General features: G+C 65.6%; 2 protein-coding genes across 2 annotated transcripts in view; both read left to right on the top strand.

The window, feature by feature from the left end:
• Positions 1 to 1,207, top strand: part of KLHL22 (kelch like family member 22) — a 41,620-nt gene extending 40,413 nt beyond the window's left edge. Inside the window, exon 7 of the mRNA XM_055323027.1 lies at positions 278 to 1,207. Coding sequence (XP_055179002.1) covers positions 278 to 643 — 366 coding nt within the window. The 3' untranslated portion in view covers positions 644 to 1,207. The remainder of the gene's footprint in view (positions 1 to 277) is intronic.
• A 3,964-nt stretch (positions 1,208 to 5,171) lies between these two features.
• SCARF2 (scavenger receptor class F member 2) lies at positions 5,172 to 16,858 on the top strand. The gene is made up of 11 exons (XM_055323183.1): positions 5,172 to 5,347; positions 10,196 to 10,254; positions 10,358 to 10,459; positions 10,670 to 11,189; positions 11,295 to 11,513; positions 11,667 to 11,795; positions 12,356 to 12,459; positions 12,540 to 12,657; positions 12,818 to 12,933; positions 14,096 to 14,248; positions 15,215 to 16,858. The coding sequence occupies exons 1-11, from the start codon at positions 5,184 to 5,186 to the stop codon at positions 16,108 to 16,110; spliced, it is 2,580 nt and encodes an 859-aa protein (XP_055179158.1). The 5' UTR covers positions 5,172 to 5,183; the 3' UTR covers positions 16,111 to 16,858.
• Positions 16,859 to 19,219: the final 2,361 nt, after the last annotated feature.

Genomic DNA, 19,219 nt, shown 5'->3' with positions numbered 1-19,219 from the left:
GTGCCTGCTGTGTTGCCACACACCTGGGGCCACAGGCTGGCTGAGGCTCCTGAAGGCAGGACAGAGGATCAGCCTGGTCCGTGGACAGGATATTTTGATGCAGGCCCCAAACTCTTCCTCCAGGGGAGCCGGGTTTACACACAGCCTGGCCGTGCCCCTCAGTCTTGGTCTGAACCCAGGGCCTGGCCAAGAGTGCTGCCCTGCCCATCTGGCCCCGGCAGCCTGGCAGTCTCCATCCCAGCAGGTGCCCAGCTTTACTCTGACCTTGGCTTTGCAGGTGGCCTGCTACAGCTGCACATCCGGGCAGTGGTCATCTGTCTGCCCACTCCCAGCCGGCCATGGTGAGCCTGGCATTGCTGTGCTGGACACCAGGATCTATGTGCTGGGTGGCCGCTCACACAACCGTGGCAGCCGCACGGGCTACGTGCACATCTATGACGTGGAAAAGGACTGCTGGGAGGAGGGCCCGCAGCTGGACAACTCCATCTCAGGCCTGGCAGCCTGCGTACTCACCCTGCCCCGCTCCCTGCTCCTCGAGCCGCCTCGTGGGACTCCGGACCGCAGCCAGGCTGACCCGGACTTTGCCTCCGAGGTGATGAGCGTGTCTGACTGGGAGGAGTTTGACAACTCGAGCGAGGACTAGGGCTCCAGCACCTGGTATCAGAAGGGAAGGTGGCGGGAGCTCTGAGGGCAGCGGGCCCCCAGGCGGTCCCACCTGTTGGCAGTGCCTGCTTGCCAGCTCCTGCCACCCATCCTTCACACCAATCTACAGTTGTATTTGGGGGGCTCTGCAGATCTGTGGCTGTGATCACCCTACAATGGGGAATGCTTGCAAAGGGCCCTGGTTCTCTGGAGGAGTTTACCGGGTCCGCTCCACCTCAGCTTGGACGGGGCATGGCGTCACCAGCTGTCTTGGCTCCCCAATCCCTGGTTCTAGTCCCTGCTGGGCTGAGAAGGCACCCTTCTCCAAAGGGACCTGGGGACTGGCCCCGTGGGTGAGGGGGCCGAGGAACACTGCGCCCCTTTCCATGGGCAGGGAGGGAGTGGAGTGAGCCCGTCGCCTGCCTGGCATCCAGGGGCTGCCGAGCTCCCGAGGCCTGGGGAGGGAACAGAGAGAGTTGCCCAAGGCTGGCTCTAGTAGTAAAAAGGTCCCTTGCAGCTGGGCTTTTCTGACCCCATGTTGTTGATAAATGAAATAAATCATCTTACAAAAGGTGTGAATTGTTTTCCTGTGGCCGCGGCCTCACCATCCGATCACAGCCTGTGCAAGGCTGCCCCATGAGAAGCACTGGCTTCTGGGATCAACTGCTGAGAGTCAGTGGCAGGCCAGGAGCCCCCATCGGAGGAGGGAAAAGCACAGTACACCCCCAGCTAGCAGGGCTGTTACTGGGAAACCTGAAAATCCACCCTGGTCTGTTGACAGGTGGTCACCCGGCCTTCCCTGGTGGGGTGCTCTTCTCTGAACCTCAGTCTAGCTCCATCTTGTGGCCCCAAGTAAAGCCCAGCCCCATGTCTGGGGAGGGAGGTCTAGTTGCCATAGGCTCCTCCCTGTTTGCTGGATCTGAGTGTGCACAGAGGTGGGAAGGGGAACTGCATTTCCTCTAGGTTCACTAGCTCAGTTCTTAGCACATCATCTCAAGGGTCAAGCTGGTTCAGTGGATGGCAACCTTGGGCCCACCAGTGAATGGGCTGGGCTTCTAGCACCTACTTTGCTTCTGCACAGCAGAGCTTCCACCTGAATACCCTCCCCTCTGCCGCAGCTTCTGCTCTTGCAAACTCCCAACAGCAGAGAGCAATCTGCGGATGATCTGTGACTTCCCAAGTCTCCTGGGCAGAGAGCATGAGGACAACTGGTCTTCTTTCTGTACCCCAGTGTCTTGCCCAGAGCCTGTGGCAGCTGGCACTCTGTCATGGATGGAGGAGAACAGAGGGGCAGTGTAAGCTGCTTGTGGGAGGAGAAAGGGGGTAGGGTCCAGATACCCTAAGGACTTTGGGGTGTGGTGTGAGGCTAGTGGAAGTTGCTGTCTGTCCCTCAGGACCATGTGTATGATCTTCCTATCTGTCACTTGGGGCTCGAGTTCCCTGCAAAAATATGGCCCCACTCTGCAACCCCAAAGAGACATCATGCACTTATACCTCAGGTGGCAATCCCACTGTTGACCCTAGTGGGTCACTTCCAAGGGGACAGAGTGACCACGTTCTTTAGCATCATCTCCCCTGCTAAGGGTCTCACAATAAGGACCCAGCATTTCTGGTCTCTACTAATACCCAGCAGGCCAAGGCAGCAGTTCCTGCAGACCCCAGGGTTTCTGGGAAGGAGAAGCACCAGAAATGCCCACCCCCCTCCAGCGGCGTGTCCCAGGCTTGCTGGTGTAATGCCCCACCCAGAGCCATCAAGGTGCAGCCACCACTTTGTAAGAGACCTGTGCTCTGCAGGGTGGGGAAGGAGGGCCTGTGAGGCCCCATGGGCATGGGGTGAGGTAGGCTTGAGACCTGAGAGGAGTCCTGCCACCCTCCAGCCATTCAGGCTACCCCCTCCCAGCACTTGTCTCAGGACCTAGGCAGCCTGGGCTCTCCAGCCTGGCAGGCTCTCAGGCCCTGCCCGCATGCTCTCACTCAGCCCGGGTCTCAGCCCTTTTTGCCTGCAAAACCCTCACCCTCTCAGGTCCCCCTGGAAGCCATCCTGACCAGAACCAGCTAGGTGGCCCAGGCTGCAGACCCCTGTGGTGAGTCTGTGTGGTTGTCTGTGGGTGCCTGTGAACTCACAGCTTCCTCATCATGATATTCACCGGGCACCAGGCCAGCCATGTGGACCGTCACTCACCCACACTTCTCAGTCTCCTGATCGGGGGACAGACACGGGCCCTGCATTCGACCTGAACTTGCCATCAATGGGAAGGTGGCCATGATGGGACACATGTGGAGGACTGTGATTTTTTTTTTTTTAAGATAGACTTCTTTCTTTTTTAATATTTTATTTATGTATTTATTTGAGAGAGAACACAAGCAGGGGGAGTGGCAGAGGGAGAAGCAGGCTCCCCGCAGAGGAGGGAGCCCAACACAAGAGCCCAATCTCAGGAGCCTGGGATCATGACCCGAGCTGAAGGCAGACGTTTAATTGACTGAGCCACCCAGGGGCTCTGAGGACTGTGAGTCTTGAGTGAGATGAGGCTGGGGACAGTCCTGGGAGCAGTGGGTGGCAGCTGGATGTGATTAGAAAGACGACTCTGGGTGATACACGGATGCGGTAGATAGAGATTTGAGACATTCGTGAGGTCCTGGTGTTGGCATGGGGTGGGGGCATCATCCAGCTGCCTTCACAGAGAAGGGAATTTGGGGGTGGCAAGCAGTTCTGAGGAAAGGGAAAGAAGGTGATGGAATTTGAGACACCTGTCCATGAACTCCGTCCAGCTGGGGGTGAGTGTCCGAAGCCCTGGGGCCCATGCCCCTAAAGCCCGGAGCTGGGCTGCCACAGGCTGCTGGGCAGGCCCTGCAGCGCCAGGGCCCTCTGTTGGGCCTCTGTTGCTGACAGTCTGTCTATGCCCTCTCCTGGGAAGGGCCCCCCCCCCCCCCGGGCACTGGGAGGGCGCTGTGAGGTCAGGGCCGTCCCCAGGCGTGCCCAGGCGGAGCTGCCCACAAGTGGCTGGCCTGTTTACTTGTCCCCAAGAGGTATTTGCATTTGTGACCTCAGGCTGCGACTTCCCCTTCCATCTGCCCAGCTGCTGCCTGCCTTGAGGCCTCCCTCCTGAACCCGCATGGCTGAGGGAGGCCCCAAACCTTCAAAGTTCCCCATTTGGCTCCTCCCTCCACCCACCTGCCCCAGACAGGCCTCTGGCCCAGCCAGCCCGGTGATGTCCACAGCTTGGCCTTTCAGGCAGTGATTCCAAGCCCCTCCTTTAGGCCATCTTCCACTCTGACCACCTCCAGGTCCACTGAGGAAGGACATCACCTCTCCCTCCTCCTCGGGGAGCCCGTATGCACCCCTCCCAGAGATGGCAGGTGCCCTCTCTCTGCGCCAGCTCCCAACTCTAACAAAAGACAAGTTCATCTTTGCTGGGACCTGGATGCCGGGCTTCGTGTTCCCTACCCCGGCCTGCCCGTCTTTCCCGCTCCATGGCCCCTAGGATTGGGTGTGTGTCCCAGAGCACTGGCACCTCCTCTGTTCCCAGGCTGGGTTCCTCTTCCTCCCTGCCCCCCCCCAAACCCTGTTCCTCTCAACCTTGCTCCCCTCCCCCACCGCCCCAGCTCTGCTCTCTGCTGTCACCCCACTCTTCCTGTTGCAGGAGCCCCCCCACCCCCCCATCCCTGACTCCACCCTCTGGACCTTGACTTCTGGTGATCCAACAGCCTTCTGAGTACAACCTCTCTCCCAGGCTCCTCTTCCTCCCGTGGAGGAGGTTTGCAGAGTCTGCCGCTGGGGTTCTCCGGCCTCCTCCCTCGGCCTCGGCCCCCACCTGCATTGCCCGCCGCCTTCTATCAGAGCCCACCGCTGGGCCATTCTCCTTCCGTGGAGACGCCCAGGGCTCAGGTGCCCAGAGGCCTCGAGCATCCTGCTGGGCGTCCTCTGCAAGCCCCGGCTGCACAGAGGGGAGCCTGAGGAGCCACCCTCCCGGCCCAGCTCCGACAGGGCTTCGCGCGGGGGAACCCGGGCCTACTTTCGGCCCGGACCTGGGCCGCCTGCGGCCGCCCTCCTACGGCCGGTTCCGAGGCGCTGGGGACCGGAGAGCTTCGGTGCGTCGCGTTCTCGCCCCCCACCGCCCTTCCCGCCCCGGGCCTGGCCGTGCGTTGGGCGCGCAGGGGCGGCTTCCCCGGCGGCTGTCTGGAGAGCGAGGGGAAAGGCTCCGGGGCTGGGGGTTCCTCGCGCGGCCCCCCGCGCCCCTCCCTCTCCCAGCGCTCCGCGGGCCGCCTCCAAGTTCGCCCCCAAGTTTGCGAGCGGCCGCGTGGGGGCGGGGGCGCGCGGAGGGGCGGCGGCGCGGCCGGAGGGTGGGGTCTGGCGCGCGGGGCGGGCGCTGCCGCCTGGCCGGCCGCGGCTGGCCCGGGATCAGGGAGCCGATGTGGAATTTCCTGCCCGGCCCGGCGCCCCTCCTGCCGCCCCCCGCCCGGCCGCGCACTCCGCTTCCGGCCGCTCTCGCTGCGGCCGCACCCGCGCCCGCCCCGCGCCTGCCCCGCGCCTGCCCCGCCGGATGGAGGGCGCAGGGCCCCGGGGGGCCGGGCCAGCGCGGCGCCGGGGAGCCGGGGGGCCGCCGTCGTCGCTGCCGCCGCTGCTGCTCCTGCTCTGGCTGCTGCCCGGCCCCGCGGCGCCCCAGGAGCTGAACCCGCGCGGCCGCAACGTGTGCCGCGCGCCCGGGTAGGAGCCCGGCCGGGCTGGGGGAGGGGGCCGCGGGGGCGCCAGGGCCGCGGGGCGGGGGGCGTCCGGGACCTCCCCAGGCTAAGCGCTCGGTCCTTCCCGCCGCCCTCGCCGACTCCTCTCCAGGCCGAGCCTGGGCGCCGGGCCACGACGGTGCATCCGAGGATACCCCGCACGTGGAGTCAGCGGAGGGGAGAACCGGGCGCAGTGGGCGCCCCGAGGGGTGACGCGCGGTGTCTGGGATTCCAGACCTAAGGGAGCGGAGCCCCCGCGGGCTGCGGAGGCCGCAGGGAGAAGTCCGGGGAGGGCATGTGCAAAGGCCCCGGCGCGAGTGCGGCTCGAGCCCGGAGGGGCGCGAGGGTCGAGGGGAGGTGGAGCAGCGCTGCTGCGAGCAGGGAGCCGGCGAATCTCAGGCCGGCGCGGCTCGGAAGCTCGGGTTTGTGCCTTAGACGTGGGCGCGGGTGGGAGGAGGGTGGTGATGGAGCTGCGCGCCGCGGAGCCGCCGCGCTCACAGTGGACCAGAAGCGGGATCCGGGGGGACAATGACGTGCGCGGGGTCCCACGGAGGTGGGACTCCCGGGGGGAGGCTGGGTGCGCGGCGGGGCGCGCAGACGTGGGGCTCCGCGAGGTGCGGGCTGGAGAAGCGGCCGTGGGACGGGCAGCGCGCAGGCCGCGCCGGAGAGCCGCGGGCCCGAGACCCTGCGCGGGGGAAGAGCGGAGGACAGGCCCCCAGGCGTGGGCGCCGGGCTCGGGGGACCTGGTCGGCTGGTCAGAGGCCACGGCGAGGTCAAGGGCATCTCCGCCCGGGGCCCAGGAGCCGGCATTTGGGGGTGCCTTGGCGCGAGCCGGGGCGGGTGGGGGGTGGCGCCGGGCGGGCGGGAAGCTCGGGCAGCTGGAGAGGCGGCCCCGGGGCCCCGGGCCGGGTCCCGTCGAGGCGCCCCGAGCCGCAGGGCTTTGGGAGGCCGCGTCCGGGGACTCGGCGGCCGCCGCAGACAAGGGGCTGCGAGGGGGCCGCGCGGGGTTTCCGAGCTCGGATCCCGAGGCGCGCAGACCCCTCCCCACCGCGAGCCCCGCCTCCGGGGCGGGGGCCGGCCTGGCCAGCCATCTGCTTCACATCGACGCCGCCGCCGCCTCCCGGGCCTCCCCGGCCCCAGGAATGCAGTGGCAGCGGCGGGCGGGGCCGCGCCTGGAGAGGGGGAGGGCGCGATCGCGGCCGCCTGTCTCCGCCTCGGCGCTCCTTCCCCGGTGGGGCTCCGCGTCGGGATCCGGGGGCGGGCGCGAGCGTCGGCAGCCTCGGCCTGCGCTCGTCGCCCACGCCCCGCCCCGCCCGTGGGGTGGCTTGTTCGGTAGCCCAGAGCCCATCCTGGTGCCACCCCTTCCCACCTGGGTGGACCGGGACAAACCGCTCAGCCTCCCTGGGCCTGTCTCGGCCTCTGTCTTATGCGGTTGGGGGTGGTACCCCCCTCGTGGAGTGGAGATGGGGTGATTGTGATTATGTGAGCCCCCGGTTTCTGGGAAGGACAGCTTTTCTGGGCACTCCCCACCCAGGGACTGGGCCATTTCTTCCATTACCCGTCCAAGGCTCCCACCAGGGGCTCAGAGTCAGGAGGATCGGAAGAGGGGGGCATACATTCAACCAGTAAAACCCCATGCACCTACTGTGTGTGCCAGGCCTGTGGTTGGTGTAGCCATACAGCGGCAGAGACAAATACCACCGTCCCCCCAGTGGAGGAGCCTTCCAGCAAGTCATCTGACATCTAGCAAGTGCTGGGGAGGAAGTGTTCAGTTGAGGAGTGCTGTATCCTTTAGGGTCTTCTGGGGAGACCCCCTGAGGGGTAATGTGTGGGCAGAGAGCCACAGGAGAGAAGGTGTCTGGGGGCAAGGCTCTCAGTGCAAAGGAAGGCTTCTGGAAGCACAGAAAAGAGCCATGCGGCTGGGCAGCGCCTGGGAGGGGGATGGTGGAGGAGAGGCCAAAGAATGAGGGTGGGCAGGCCACAGCAGGTTGCCCACTGCTCTGAGGACTTGGGCTTCTTCTTTGAAGGTCATGGGACCCCCCAGGGGTGTTGCACAAAGGAGAGGTGAGATCTGACCCAGTTTGGCTGCCAGCTGGCAGATGAACTTGGCTCAGGAGGGCAAAAGGGGGAACCAGCTAGGAAGTCAGTCAGGAGAAACCAGGGAGAGTGAGGGTGGCTCTCACAAGGCTGGGGCAGAGGAGGAAGTGGCTTATCCCATCATCAATCCAGTTTGGAAGGGAGAGCGGTGTGTTTCTCCATGAATCAGGTGTGTGCTGTCCCAGTCACTGTGGAGGGAATGCCTCTGGGGTTTCAGGCTCCCAGCCTGGAAGGATGGCACCACCTCAGATGGGTAAGGCTCCAGCTGGGGGAGGCTAGGAGTTGGGTGTGGGGAGGTGGGCCCCCCTGGAGGGCTCTGAGCATTCTGAGCACCTCACGTAGATGGGCCCCGGGGAGTTTCCTGAGGGACTGGGCAGAGGAGAGCAGAGGACAGAGCCAAGGAGGGGGGCAGAAACCAGAGGAAGGGTGTCCAGGGGGGTAGGAGGAGAGCAGGGATGTATGGGATCCCAAGTGGCATGGTAGGCAGAGGAGCCTCCAGGCTGGATTGGAGAGAATGGGGACAGACATGGGCACAGTGGGGCAAGCAGTTCTCCCAGGGTGCTTTGCTGCATTGGCCTGGCCAGGTTCAGGATCACAGGGTTCAAATCACGGCAGTTTTGTTTGCAATGACAGTCATCCGGAGGGGGCAGGCCGAAGCAAGGCCTGCTTGCTAAGGGACCTGGACCAGCCTTTGGCCCGGCTCCCCAGGGTCTGGCTAACTTCTAGCTCAGGAGTGGGAACTGACCCCTGCGCCAGGCCATTTTTCTCCTCATCTCACTTTTGTAAGCTCTTGAGACGGTGGGCTTGCCACCCCAGCCTGGCCTCCTCTGTCAGCCCCCCCGGAAGGAAAGGCTGTGGCAGCTGTCCCACAGGCTCATCCTCATGTTCTTGCTGAACCCACATCGGCTCCATCCTGCCAGGGGTAGAAGGTGTTAGCTCTGCTGGGTGGGGCCTAGGTGCCAGCCATGCTGGGGGTGGGGGGTGGGACCAGGGGAACTCAGGAGCTTCCTGGAACCTGCACAGCATGGGCTGGAGAACAGTCTGCAGCTTTGGCTGAGCTCTTAGTTCCTGCCAAATGCTAGACATCTTGGTTTTCTTAATACTCCCGCCAGACCCATGGGCCCCGTTCTACTGAAAGTCAGAGAGGTTAAGTTCTGTGCCCAAAGTCATAGCTTAGTGTGGCCCAAAAGCCAGACTCCTAACCACAAAGCTGTGTGGCCCCGGGGCCAGAAAGTGGTCAGCGCTTCCAGGGCCATCCCAGCTGGCCATCTGGCAGGGCCCCTACGGGAGGGACAAGGGACACCTGCAGAGGCTCTCTACCCAGAGACCTGGGTTCAGAATGGACAGGAAAGGCAGGAGGGTAATAGCTGATGGATCTGGCTCTACCTGCAGATGGGCACCTGAGTCCTGTGGCGGGGCTGGGTCGCTGGAAACAATGACTGGGCCAAGCCTGCTTGTGTTCTTGGGTCTGGTTTCCTGTATCATTGTAGAAAAGATGCTGGGGTCCATCTGTTGCAGTTTGGGATTTTATGGTTCCTGTTCCCAAGGTTCCTTATCTTTGGCCTGAAAGAGAATCAAACCCCTTAGGTGGGGTGGGGGCCCATCCAGGGTGTGGCGATGTTCTCTGCTGGGGAATGGCGGTGGGTGGGTGGCATTTTGAGGGGGATGATATGGGCACCTGCGGTCTTTCCCTTCCCAGCCAGTTCTACTCACCAGGGTTTCAGGCCTTCTTCCAACTTCCTTCCAACCCCACTTCCTGGTTCTGGATCAGACCCTTCTGAAGGAGCACACTTCTTTTTCTCTGAAGTATGAATAGCTGCTATGTGCCTTTAGGATCTGGGCAAAGTTCTAGGTCTAATGGGACCCAGGAACCTGCAGCCTGAGTTCCTTCTCTGGCTCCTCCGCTCCCCAAATGTGGGCACACCCCATCTCAACCCCCACATGCCCTCTCCAGGGGTATGCATCACTCTGGCAGGGCCTCCAGACCTCTGTGCCTAGGATTTGGGAGGCTGTACTACCCTGAAAAGCAACAGTTATTAGTTACTTACCTCCTACGAGGTAACACTTTGTACCTTGTAAAACCAAATAAAATTAAAACAAGATTTTAAAAACATGTAAGTAGATGCTCTAATATCTCCTCCCTCCATTCCACGCCTTGCCCTGGTGCTCTGGGCCCCTCACGTTTTGCTCTCTTTGCTCTCCTTGCCTTCATGGAGGACTCCCAGGGTATGCCCTCCCCCTCCACCGAGTGGACACCTCTATCAGAGGCTGCACCTCTGCCAACTGGGTATCCAGGTGTGCCCAGCTGGCCCCACTAGTCCCTGCTGTCTGGGTCATGTCACATCTAGATGCCAGCACCCATCTGGTTGGGCCCCCACTGCCAGCAATGCCCCTTTAAGCAGGTGCGGAGACTGGAGGACCTCTCACCAGCCCCTCTGGGACACCTGGGGTTCTTCCCTCAGGCCTCCTTGGCCAGGGCAGGGGGTCACAGAGGAGTTAAGTGGAATGGGGAGGGGTGGGAAGACCCCTGATGGAGGGGACTGAGGAGTTCTTGGAGGCTAGCTCTCTTGGCAGCGCCCTCTGCTGCCTCCCAGTGTCTGCGCTGCTGGGCTGGAGTATGGGTCTTCCTTGTGGGAATCCCCCCACATGACAGCAGTACCTGGCACAGGGCAGGGCCTCCATAACCACCCGTGGGCAGCGAGGGCGCGCGGCTCAGGTGCCCTTCCTCTGCCTGCAGCTCCCAGGAGCCCACGTGCTGCGCCGGCTGGAGGCAGCAAGGGGACGAGTGCGGGGTCGGTGAGTGGGGCACCCTGGGGACCTGGGCAGTGGGCAGGGACACGGAGAGGGCAGCTCGCGCGGGGGTAGGACACGCGGCGGCTCAGGCCCATCTCGCCCGCAGCGGTGTGCGACGGCAACTCCACGTGTTCGGAGAATGAAGTGTGCGTGCGGCCGGGCGAGTGCCGCTGCCGCCATGGCTACTTCGGTGCCAACTGCGACACCAGTGAGCAGGGATCCGGGAGGGCGCCGGGCAGGGGGCAGGGCCCGGGAGGGGGGCGGGGTCTGACTCGGGAACGGGATCCAGCGGGAGGGAGGGTCCCCAAAGGTTGCGGGCGGGTCCGCGCGGGGTGGGTGGGGGTGAGGGGCGTCCTGTCGGGATCCCGGGTCCGTCGCGGGCACCCCGGCCCGACACCCTCCTCGCCCGCCCCTGCAGAGTGCCCGCGCCAGTTCTGGGGCCCCGACTGCAAGGAGCTGTGTACGTGCCACCCGCACGGGCAGTGCGAGGACGTGACAGGCCAGTGTACGTGTCACGCGCGGCGCTGGGGCGCACGCTGCGAGCATGCGTGCCAGTGCCAGCATGGCGTGTGCCACCCGCGGAGCGGCGCGTGTCGCTGCGAGCCCGGCTGGTGGGGCGCGCAGTGCGCCAGCGCGTGCTACTGCAGCGCCACGTCGCGCTGCGACCCACAGACAGGCGCGTGCCTGTGCCACGCAGGCTGGTGGGGCCGCAGCTGCAACAATCAGTGCGCCTGCAACACGTCGCCGTGCGAGCAGCAGAGCGGCCGCTGCCAGTGCCGCGAGCGCACTTTCGGCGCGCGCTGCGAGCGCTACTGCCAGTGCTTTCGCGGCCGCTGCCACCCTGTGGACGGCACGTGCGCCTGCGAGCCGGGCTACCGCGGCAAGTACTGCCGGGAGCCGTGCCCCGCCGGCTTCTACGGCCTGGGCTGCCGCCGCCGGTAAGCGCGGCCCCTGACCCGGGGGAGGGGGAGGGGGCGGGGCGCCGAAGGGGGCGGGGGGTGAGGCGGCTCTGGGCCCCGCCTAGCCTCCCAACCCGTCCCCAGATGCGGCCAGTGCAAAGGCCAGCAGCCTTGCACGGTGGCCGAGGGCCGCTGCCTGACATGCGAGCCCGGCTGGAACGGCACCAAGTGCGACCAGCCGTGCGCCACCGGCTTCTATGGCGAGGGGTGCGGCCACCGCTGCCCGCCCTGCCGCGACGGGCACGCCTGCAACCACGTCACTGGCAAGTGCACGCGCTGCAACGCGGGCTGGATCGGCGACCGGTGAGCAGCAGCCCGTGCCCGAATGCGTCCCACGCGCGCAGCCCCCCGTCCCCGCCAATCCCCGAGTGCTCTCCGCGGAGGGCACGATGGGGTTTGGGTTCTTTTGCTCCTGTTTCCTCTAACTCCGCCCCGCCCCGCCCCCCGCGTTCCGAGGTGCGAGACCAAGTGCAGCAATGGCACTTACGGCGAGGACTGTGCATTTGTGTGCAACGACTGCGGCAGCGGCCACTGCGACTTCCAGTCGGGGCGTTGCCTGTGCAGCCCCGGAGTCCACGGGCCCCAGTGAGTCCCAGGGACCCAAAGGGGATCAGGGGGTAGTACTGGGCACAGGGATCCAGCCAGACCCCAGGTGCGGTTGGTGGCCCACTAGACCAGACCCAGGCTTGGCCCTTCAAACTGCGTCTTCCAGACCCGCAGCTCGGGAATGCTCAGGCTCTTCGGGGGCAGTTTCCTGCCCTGGTGTGGAGCCGGCACTCCGGGCAGGATCTGGCAACCAGCTCAGCCTGTGGCCTGTGGGCTCCTGAGGACCGCAGGGATGAGGTGACCCCGAGCTGGTGCCGAGAGAGCAGAGGCCTCCACTGAACAGCCATGAGCCCCGGCTGGCAGCCCCTCTTCTTACCCACAGTCAGCCCAGAAATGGACACTGCGTCCCCCAGGTCCCATCCCGCTAGTTTGCGACACATTTCCAAAACGTTGATCATCCAGTGTACGCCTGGCGGCGGTGGTGGGCATCAAACCCTAGAGAATGGGGACAGGAAACCAGGACTGTCTGGGGGCAGGGGCGAGGGCGAGAGGCGTCACGGAGGGCCGCTGTGGCCCTTCCTGACCCGGTGCCCCCGCAGCTGTAACCTGACGTGCCCGCCGGGGCTCCACGGCGTCGACTGCGCCCAGGCCTGCAGCTGCCACGAGGACTCGTGCGACCCGGTCACTGGTGCCTGCCGCCTGGGTGAGTGGTTGAGGGAGCATCGTGTTGAAGAAGGCGCCCGGGGTGCCGGCGCCCGCCCTGACCCCGACGCTTTCCCGCAGAGACCAACCAGCGCAAGGGCGTGATGGGCGCGGGGGCGTTGCTGGCCCTGCTCCTCGGCCTGCTGCTCTCGCTGCTCGGCTGCTGCTGCGCCTGCCGCGGCAAGGACCCTGCGCGCCGGTGAGGCCCGACGCCGGCCGCTCTCCGGGGTTCCGGCCGCGCGCCCCTCCCGGGCCTGGGGCCCCGCCCGGGGGTGCGGCCCTGCGCGTCTGAGCTCGGGCTCGGGCGGGGATCCGACCCCTGCAGGCCCCGCCCCCTCACTCAGGCCCCGCCCCCGCAGGGAGCTCACCCTCGGGAGGAAGAAGGCGCCGCAGCGACTGTGCGGTCGCTTCAGCCGCATCAGCATGAAACTGCCCCGGATCCCGCTCCGCAGGCAGAAGCTGCCCAAGGTCGTAGGTAAGGATACCGGCACGGGGTCTCTGGGGACACGCCCCCCGATGCAGGACATACCGGGCCTTGGGTGTTGATGTGGGTGGGCTGGGGAGGGACGGAAAGAGGGGCTCCTGATGCCGGTGAGCCCGGGGAGGAAGGCAGCAGGCTTCGGTATGCAGGCAGGTGTGGGGGCGTGTCGGGGAAGTTTGGGCCCTGTTCCGGTGAGTGGGAGTGATTGCACCCCGAGTGTGTGGACATCCTGGTAGGACTGCGCTAGCTGCAGGTGAACAGCGGGCAGGAGTGGGGAGGTGTGGTGGTAGGTGGGACCTATGCATGGAAACCCTGCTACGTGTAGCGCCCGCCCGGCACCCGCCTGGACTCCCTGCAGTGCTCTGGGTCCTTCTGGAAGGCGAGCAGGCTCGTCCCACAGTTCCCCCACTCCATGTCAGGACTCCAGATTGGAGGGAGGTGCTTCTCTCCGGTGTGTTTGCACTGATACAAACCAGGAGCAGACTCTCCCTCTTTGCCACCTGTTTCTGAAGATGAAGGGGAGGGGAGACTCATTTCCTGGGAGGTAAAGGTGGTGACAGCTGAGAAAACCCCTTGGCCCACTCAGCGGGGTGGGATTTATGGACACAAGTGTGGGGGCTGAACCCCACATCCTAGCTAGGAAAGGAGGACAGGCCAGCCAGCCTCTGGGATCCTGCCCCCCCCCCCCCATTGTGGGTTCTGCATTCATGGAGGCTAGGCCTGGGAGTTCAGACTGATGAGATGGGCTGAGCCAAAGGGTGCCCTTGCCTGCCACTGCACGCTTGGGCTGATACAAATGCTTCAAGGCTCCCTGCGTCCCACAAGGCAGGGGCTGAATGTGGCTTGGAGGCCCTGATGTCCTGTCCCAGCCAGGTGTTCTCTCTGGCCCTCTTTTTCCAATACTTCAGCCCATCCTTGTTCTGCTTCCTGGCTGCACACACTAACCTTGCACCTTTGACTGTGCTGTTCCCCCTTCTTTTTACCAGTCGACCTCCACCCATTCTCCCATCTTCTGCCTGTTGAATTGCCTATTCCACCCACCGTCTTAGGGTAGGGCTGGTCTTAGTTATGCCATCATTTGTTGCAGAAGGGCTAGTGAGGGCACAGGCCAGGGTAGGGTGGGGCCCCTGACAGCTGTGCCTCCCTCCTTCCCCAGTGGCCCATCATGACCTGGATAACACACTCAACTGTAGCTTCCTGGAGCCACCGTCGGGGTTGGAGCAGCCCTCACCATCATGGTCCTCCCGGGCCTCCTTTTCCTCCTTTGACACCACTGATGAAGGGCCCGTGTACTGCGTACCCCACGAGGGTGAGTACTGCTCTGCTTGGGCCTCTGTCCAGTCAGGGGAAATGTTCCAGCTGGAAAGATCTCTGTGCTCCGAGGGACAGGGATCATGGGGATGAAGGGTGTGGTGATGCTCTTAACTGGGGGCTGGACACAGAGCCAAGGCTGTGGAGTGGGGTTCTGTGCTGCTCAGTGCTGGACTAGGGTAGGGTCTGGGGAGGTGGGTGGGCTCTCCTGTCTTTAGCCCAGCTCAGATTCACTTCTTGAGGGAGACCATTCATAAAGAAGGTTGTGGGCTTGGGGAGATGGCAGAGGAGACAGGAGCGGATGGTCTACAGGGTGTGGGGCACTTTCCCCTTGAGTTTTGGCCACAGACACCTGGAAGGAGCTGGTTTTCTGGACTTGGCCTCTTTTCCCTTGACTATCCCTCAGGGTGACCTTGGGCAGGTGATTAACCTGAGCCTTAGAAGCCTTCTCTCTCTTTTTAAAAAATTTTATTTATTTATTCATGAGAGACACATAGAGAGAGAGAGGCAGAGACACAGGCAGAGGGAGAAGCAGGCTCCATGCAGGGAGCCTGAGGTGGGACTGGATCCTGGGACTCCAGGATCACGCCCTGGGCCAACCAAAGGCGGCGCTAAACCGCTGAGCCACTCGGGCTCCCCAGAAGCCTTATCTCTTAATGAGGAATAATACTCCTTGGAGGTGTTCCAGAGTCATAGTTGATGATGTGCCTCCCCCCCCCCCAGGTTGGGGATGTGGTGGCAGAGGGGTGCCAGGCCAGGCCGAGGTTGGGGCTTCAGCCCCAGGAGATCAGCACACCCGAGGGCTTGTAGCCGGTGCTGTGATTTCCCCAGGCGCGTCTAGATGCCAGGAGACTGAGCATCAGCTGGGGCGGGGAGGAGGAGGGGGAAGGGCGAGGGTTTTGCCTGCAGGCAGATGCGAGCGCCCTGCGGAGGCCTTGAGCGCCGGCGCTTCTTCCCTGGGCAGAGACCGCAGCCGAGAGCCGGGACGCGGAGCCCCCCACGGCCCCTGCCGAGGCGCCGGCGACGCTGCCTGCGTCCGCAGAGGAGGCGACGCCCCTCCCCGCGTCCTCGGACAGCGAGCGGTCGGCGTCGAGCGTGGACGGGCCCGGCGGGGCGCTGTACGCGCGCGTGGCCCGGCGCGAGGCCCGGCCGGCCCGGGCCCGGGGCGAGGCGGGGGGCCTGTCTCTCTCGCCATCCCCCGAGCGCAGGAAGCCACCTCCACCCGACCCTGCCACCAAGCCCAAGGTGTCCTGGATCCACGGCAAGCACGGCGCCGCTGCCGCTGCCCGCGCGCCGTCCCCGCCGCTCCCGGGACCCGAGGCCGCGCCCAGCCCCAGCAAGAGGAAACGGACGCCCAGCGACACGTCGGCGCGGCCGGAGGAGCCCGGCAGCCCCCGGGCCCGCGACCCGACGCCCCGGCCTCCGGGGCTGGCGGAGGAGGCGCCAGCCCTGGCCTCCCCCTCGCCGCCCCGGGCTCGGGCGCGGGGCCGCGGCCCTGGCCTCTCGGAGCCCACGGACGCGGGCGGCCCCCCGCGCAGCGCGCCTGAGGCCGCCTCCATGCTGGCGGCGGAGCTGCGCGACAAGACTCGCAGCCTGGGCCGCGCCGAGGGGGCTCCGGGCGCGCAGGGCCCGCGGGAGAAGCCGGCGCCGCCGCAGAAGGCCAAGCGCTCGGTGCTGCCCGCCTCGCCGGCGCGCGCGGGCCCTGCGCCCGAGGCCCCGGGGCCCGAGAAGGCGGCGGCCGGCGCGCCCGCGCCCGCGCCCGACACCCCCCGGAAGAAGACCCCCATACAGAAGCCGCCGCGCAAGAAGAGCCGGGAGGCGGCGGGCGAGCCGGGCAGGGCCGGCGCCCCCACCCTGTAGCGGACGGCGGCCCGGCGCGCCCGCAGATTCCCCAGGCTTAGCAGCGCTGCTTGCCACCCCGTCCCGCGCCCGCCCGACGTGCCCGCGGCAGCCTCCCGGGGCCTCGGCCTGGAGCCGCGGGGCGGGAGGCCGCGTGTCGTTGGCTCCGGCTCCCACAGGCGCTCAGCAAGCCCCTCCCCGCCCCTTGGCCGAGGGCTCCGAGGGCTCCGCCGGGCGGGGGTCCCGAGGGCAGAAGACCCGAGGGTTCCGCCTGGAGACCGCGTCTCACGGACCCGGAGCGCGCTCGGCGGGGCGCCTTCTCATTGGTTGAGGCCAGACGCACTTCCGCCTTGGCTGCCTCTCATTGGTCGGGGCCTGGCGCCCCGGCGGGGAGGGGGCCTCTCTCCTAGACGGTAGCCCAGGGCTACTTCCGGTAGCCGGGCTGCCTCCGCTGGCCCGGCCCGGGCGTCTGGTGGACTGGAGCCTGCGGAGGAGGGCTGGTCTCTGCTCCTCAGGGGCCTCGGCGTCCCCCGGCCCGGCCTGTGCCCCCACGCCCCCCCTCTGCCTCCCCAGCCCCGGCCCCTCAGCTGTCGAGCTGGTTTTGATGGCCCCCCACCACCCCACGTGCCGCGGGAAGCCGAGGGGCGACTCCAGTGGCCTGAGGACACGTATTTATAGGCCCCCGGCAGGGCTGCCCCCCCATCCGGGTGCCCCAGGATGGGCTCCTCCCGGCAGGGGCTTGGCCAAAGCTTTCTGAATAAAGTGCCTTTTTTTCTCCTGTGCTTTGCTTGCTTCCTCTACGCCCGTCCTCGCTCAAGGATCTTCCCTCAAAGAATACGGGAGACCCCTTCCCTCTGCGGCCTGCGCTCACGCAGCAGGCTCCGGCGGCGGCTGGAAGCCCAGGTGTGGGTCCCCCGGGACCCTCAGCCCATCGCTTAGGTATCGGGTCCACCAGACCCCCTTGGCCCACCCCGATCTCCCCGCAGCCCAGGATGAAGGCTGGCCCAGAACAGGCCAGGGCGGGGGAGCTTGTGCCGGGCGCTGCCTCTGACCTGTGCTGCTCCCCCGGGCCCTGCTGTTACACTCGGGGGCTCCCCACTCTTTGGTGTGGAGGCGGCGGGTCAGAGGCTGAAGCCAGGGGCCAGTGGGCCACAGGCACCGCTCCAGCCGGGCCTCATCAGGCACAAACAAGATGGTCTGGCCCTGCACAGAGCCCCGCTGTCTGCCTCAATGGGCTCCTTGTCCTGGGCCGGAAACTCTCCCCCGGCCTCCCTCCCAGCCAGGCCGCGGCAGGCGGGGGAGAGGGATGGGAGCGTGCCTGGCCCAGAGCCCTGGCGGGCCTCACAGGCAGGCCCGGCCCGCCAGGCTTCTATCTGTGCCCGTTCGCCCCCAGCCCCGGCATCGTCACTGCCTCTGGCCCTCGGCAGGCCTCCCGGTGACCTCCCTGGCCTAGGAAGCCAGCTTTCTCGGGCACCCCCTGGCCTCTGGCCACCCAGGCTCCTCCCATCCCCCCGCCTCTGGCCAGCAGGTCTCTTTCCATCTTGAGGCCCGGCAGGTTGGATCAGGAGATTAGGCCAGCACCGTCCAGTCACCTCCCCAGCCCCATGGCGCAGCACGGACACTGGCAGCCCAGGGGTCTCACCCCGTGAGTCTCGCCCGCTGGCCACACATCACGTCGCCGTCCACTTCAGTGACCCATACGGGGGCTCAGCCACCTGAGTGGAGACGGCCTCCTGCCGCGGCGGGACATCTGATGTGGCTTTACATGGACATAGTCCTGGAGTTTGGCCTGGTCGGCGGCACGCGGAATGCAGGCTTCCCTCTGGCCAGCCGGGCTCCCTCCCGGTCCTGGCCCTGCGGCCGGCCACCTCCGAGGCTCCCGGGCACCGGGCCACGCCGGCTGCTGGGGCTGAGAACACAGGCTGAGCGGCAGCCAGGAGGGCTGGATGCCCAGCGCAGCCCGGCGAGGCCAGGGCAGCAACTGAGGGTGGCAGGGAGGGCAGTGCAGTGGTCCAGGCACTGCAGTGACAGGTTTGCCCTGCACCCCCTCGCCCGCCCCCAGCGAGGCCCACATCGTAGCTCCCTGACCCCCAAACCTTAGCTCCAGCTCCCCCTCTCCTCGTGGTCTGGAGTCAGCATAGACCCGGCCTGTCCTGCGCCCCCCCCCCCAGCTCTCCCTGCCCTGGGAACCCTCCAGGTGCCAAGACCTTGACTCTCAGGACCCCCTCCAGTGGGTGCCTTATGGGGGGCACCGCTGTGCTTCCAGCAGCCCCTGTCGCCCACCTCCATGGAGGGCACGATGCTGTGGCCTGGAGGCCGGGTTAGGAACGGAGCCAAGGGCCCCCCACCCCCCAGGATCTGGGGAGCCACCAGGACCCCCAGCAGCCCCCGCCTGACACCCGCTTCCTCCCCCTCCTCGGGCACCACAGTGCCAGCTTCCAGGGAAGGCGCCACAGAAGGAACCGCGGCTGCTGGAACCTCCGTTGCCATGGCGATGGGGACCACAGGACCCACATCTGGTAGCGATTGAGGAGGAAAAATTATGAGTCGTGGAAAACGCAAATATTTTTTGTAACACAGAGCACAAAGGAGCGGGAGGAATGTGGGCCTGGAGGAGGCTGGAGGCAGCCCGGGCTTCAGGGCTTCAGGGGCCCGCGGCTCGCAGCCCGCGGGAGTCCGCGGACAGGCGTCCCCCAGCACGCAGCCGGCTGCCCGCCACGCACAACACAAGCGCCAGGAGCGACACACGCCCCGCCGGGCACACACGCGCACTGAGGCACACACTGTAACGTGGACGTGCACATGCAACAAGACCCAAGGCCACACAGAGACCTTCATCTGCCAGCACATGCATGCACGCACACACGTACACACACGCACACGTGTGCACACACGCACACACACACTACCTGACAGAAAGAGACACTCTCTCCAACACAAACACACAACTCAACACACATGGAAATGCCAAGACAGAATCACACCCAGCAACCCCGCAACCAGCCCCAGAAACACCAGGAGAAGCACCCACACTGCAACAAACGTACGCACACAGCTCGCCCACAGGAAGACAAGGAGCACACTCACCCTGGAAGTCACACACACACACAAATCCAGCTGATGCACAGAA

Source organism: Nyctereutes procyonoides, unplaced genomic scaffold, assembly GCF_905146905.1.
Source record: "Nyctereutes procyonoides isolate TBG_1078 unplaced genomic scaffold, NYPRO_anot_genome, whole genome shotgun sequence".
Classification (NCBI taxonomy): Eukaryota; Metazoa; Chordata; class Mammalia; order Carnivora; family Canidae; genus Nyctereutes; species Nyctereutes procyonoides.
The sequence above is the reverse complement of the archived record's forward strand: the minus strand, read 5'-3'. Positions and strand labels throughout refer to the sequence as shown.

Coding starts and splice junctions, on each gene's coding strand:
- SCARF2 (XM_055323183.1), top strand. CDS start 5,184: ATGGAGGGCGCAGGGCCCCGGGGGGCCGGGCCAGCGCGGCGCCGGGGA. Junction 11,796..12,355: donor CCCGGAGTCCACGGGCCCCA/GTGAGTCCCAGG, acceptor GTGCCCCCGCAG/CTGTAACCTGACGTGCCCGC. Junction 12,658..12,817: donor GGCAAGGACCCTGCGCGCCG/GTGAGGCCCGAC, acceptor CCGCCCCCGCAG/GGAGCTCACCCTCGGGAGGA.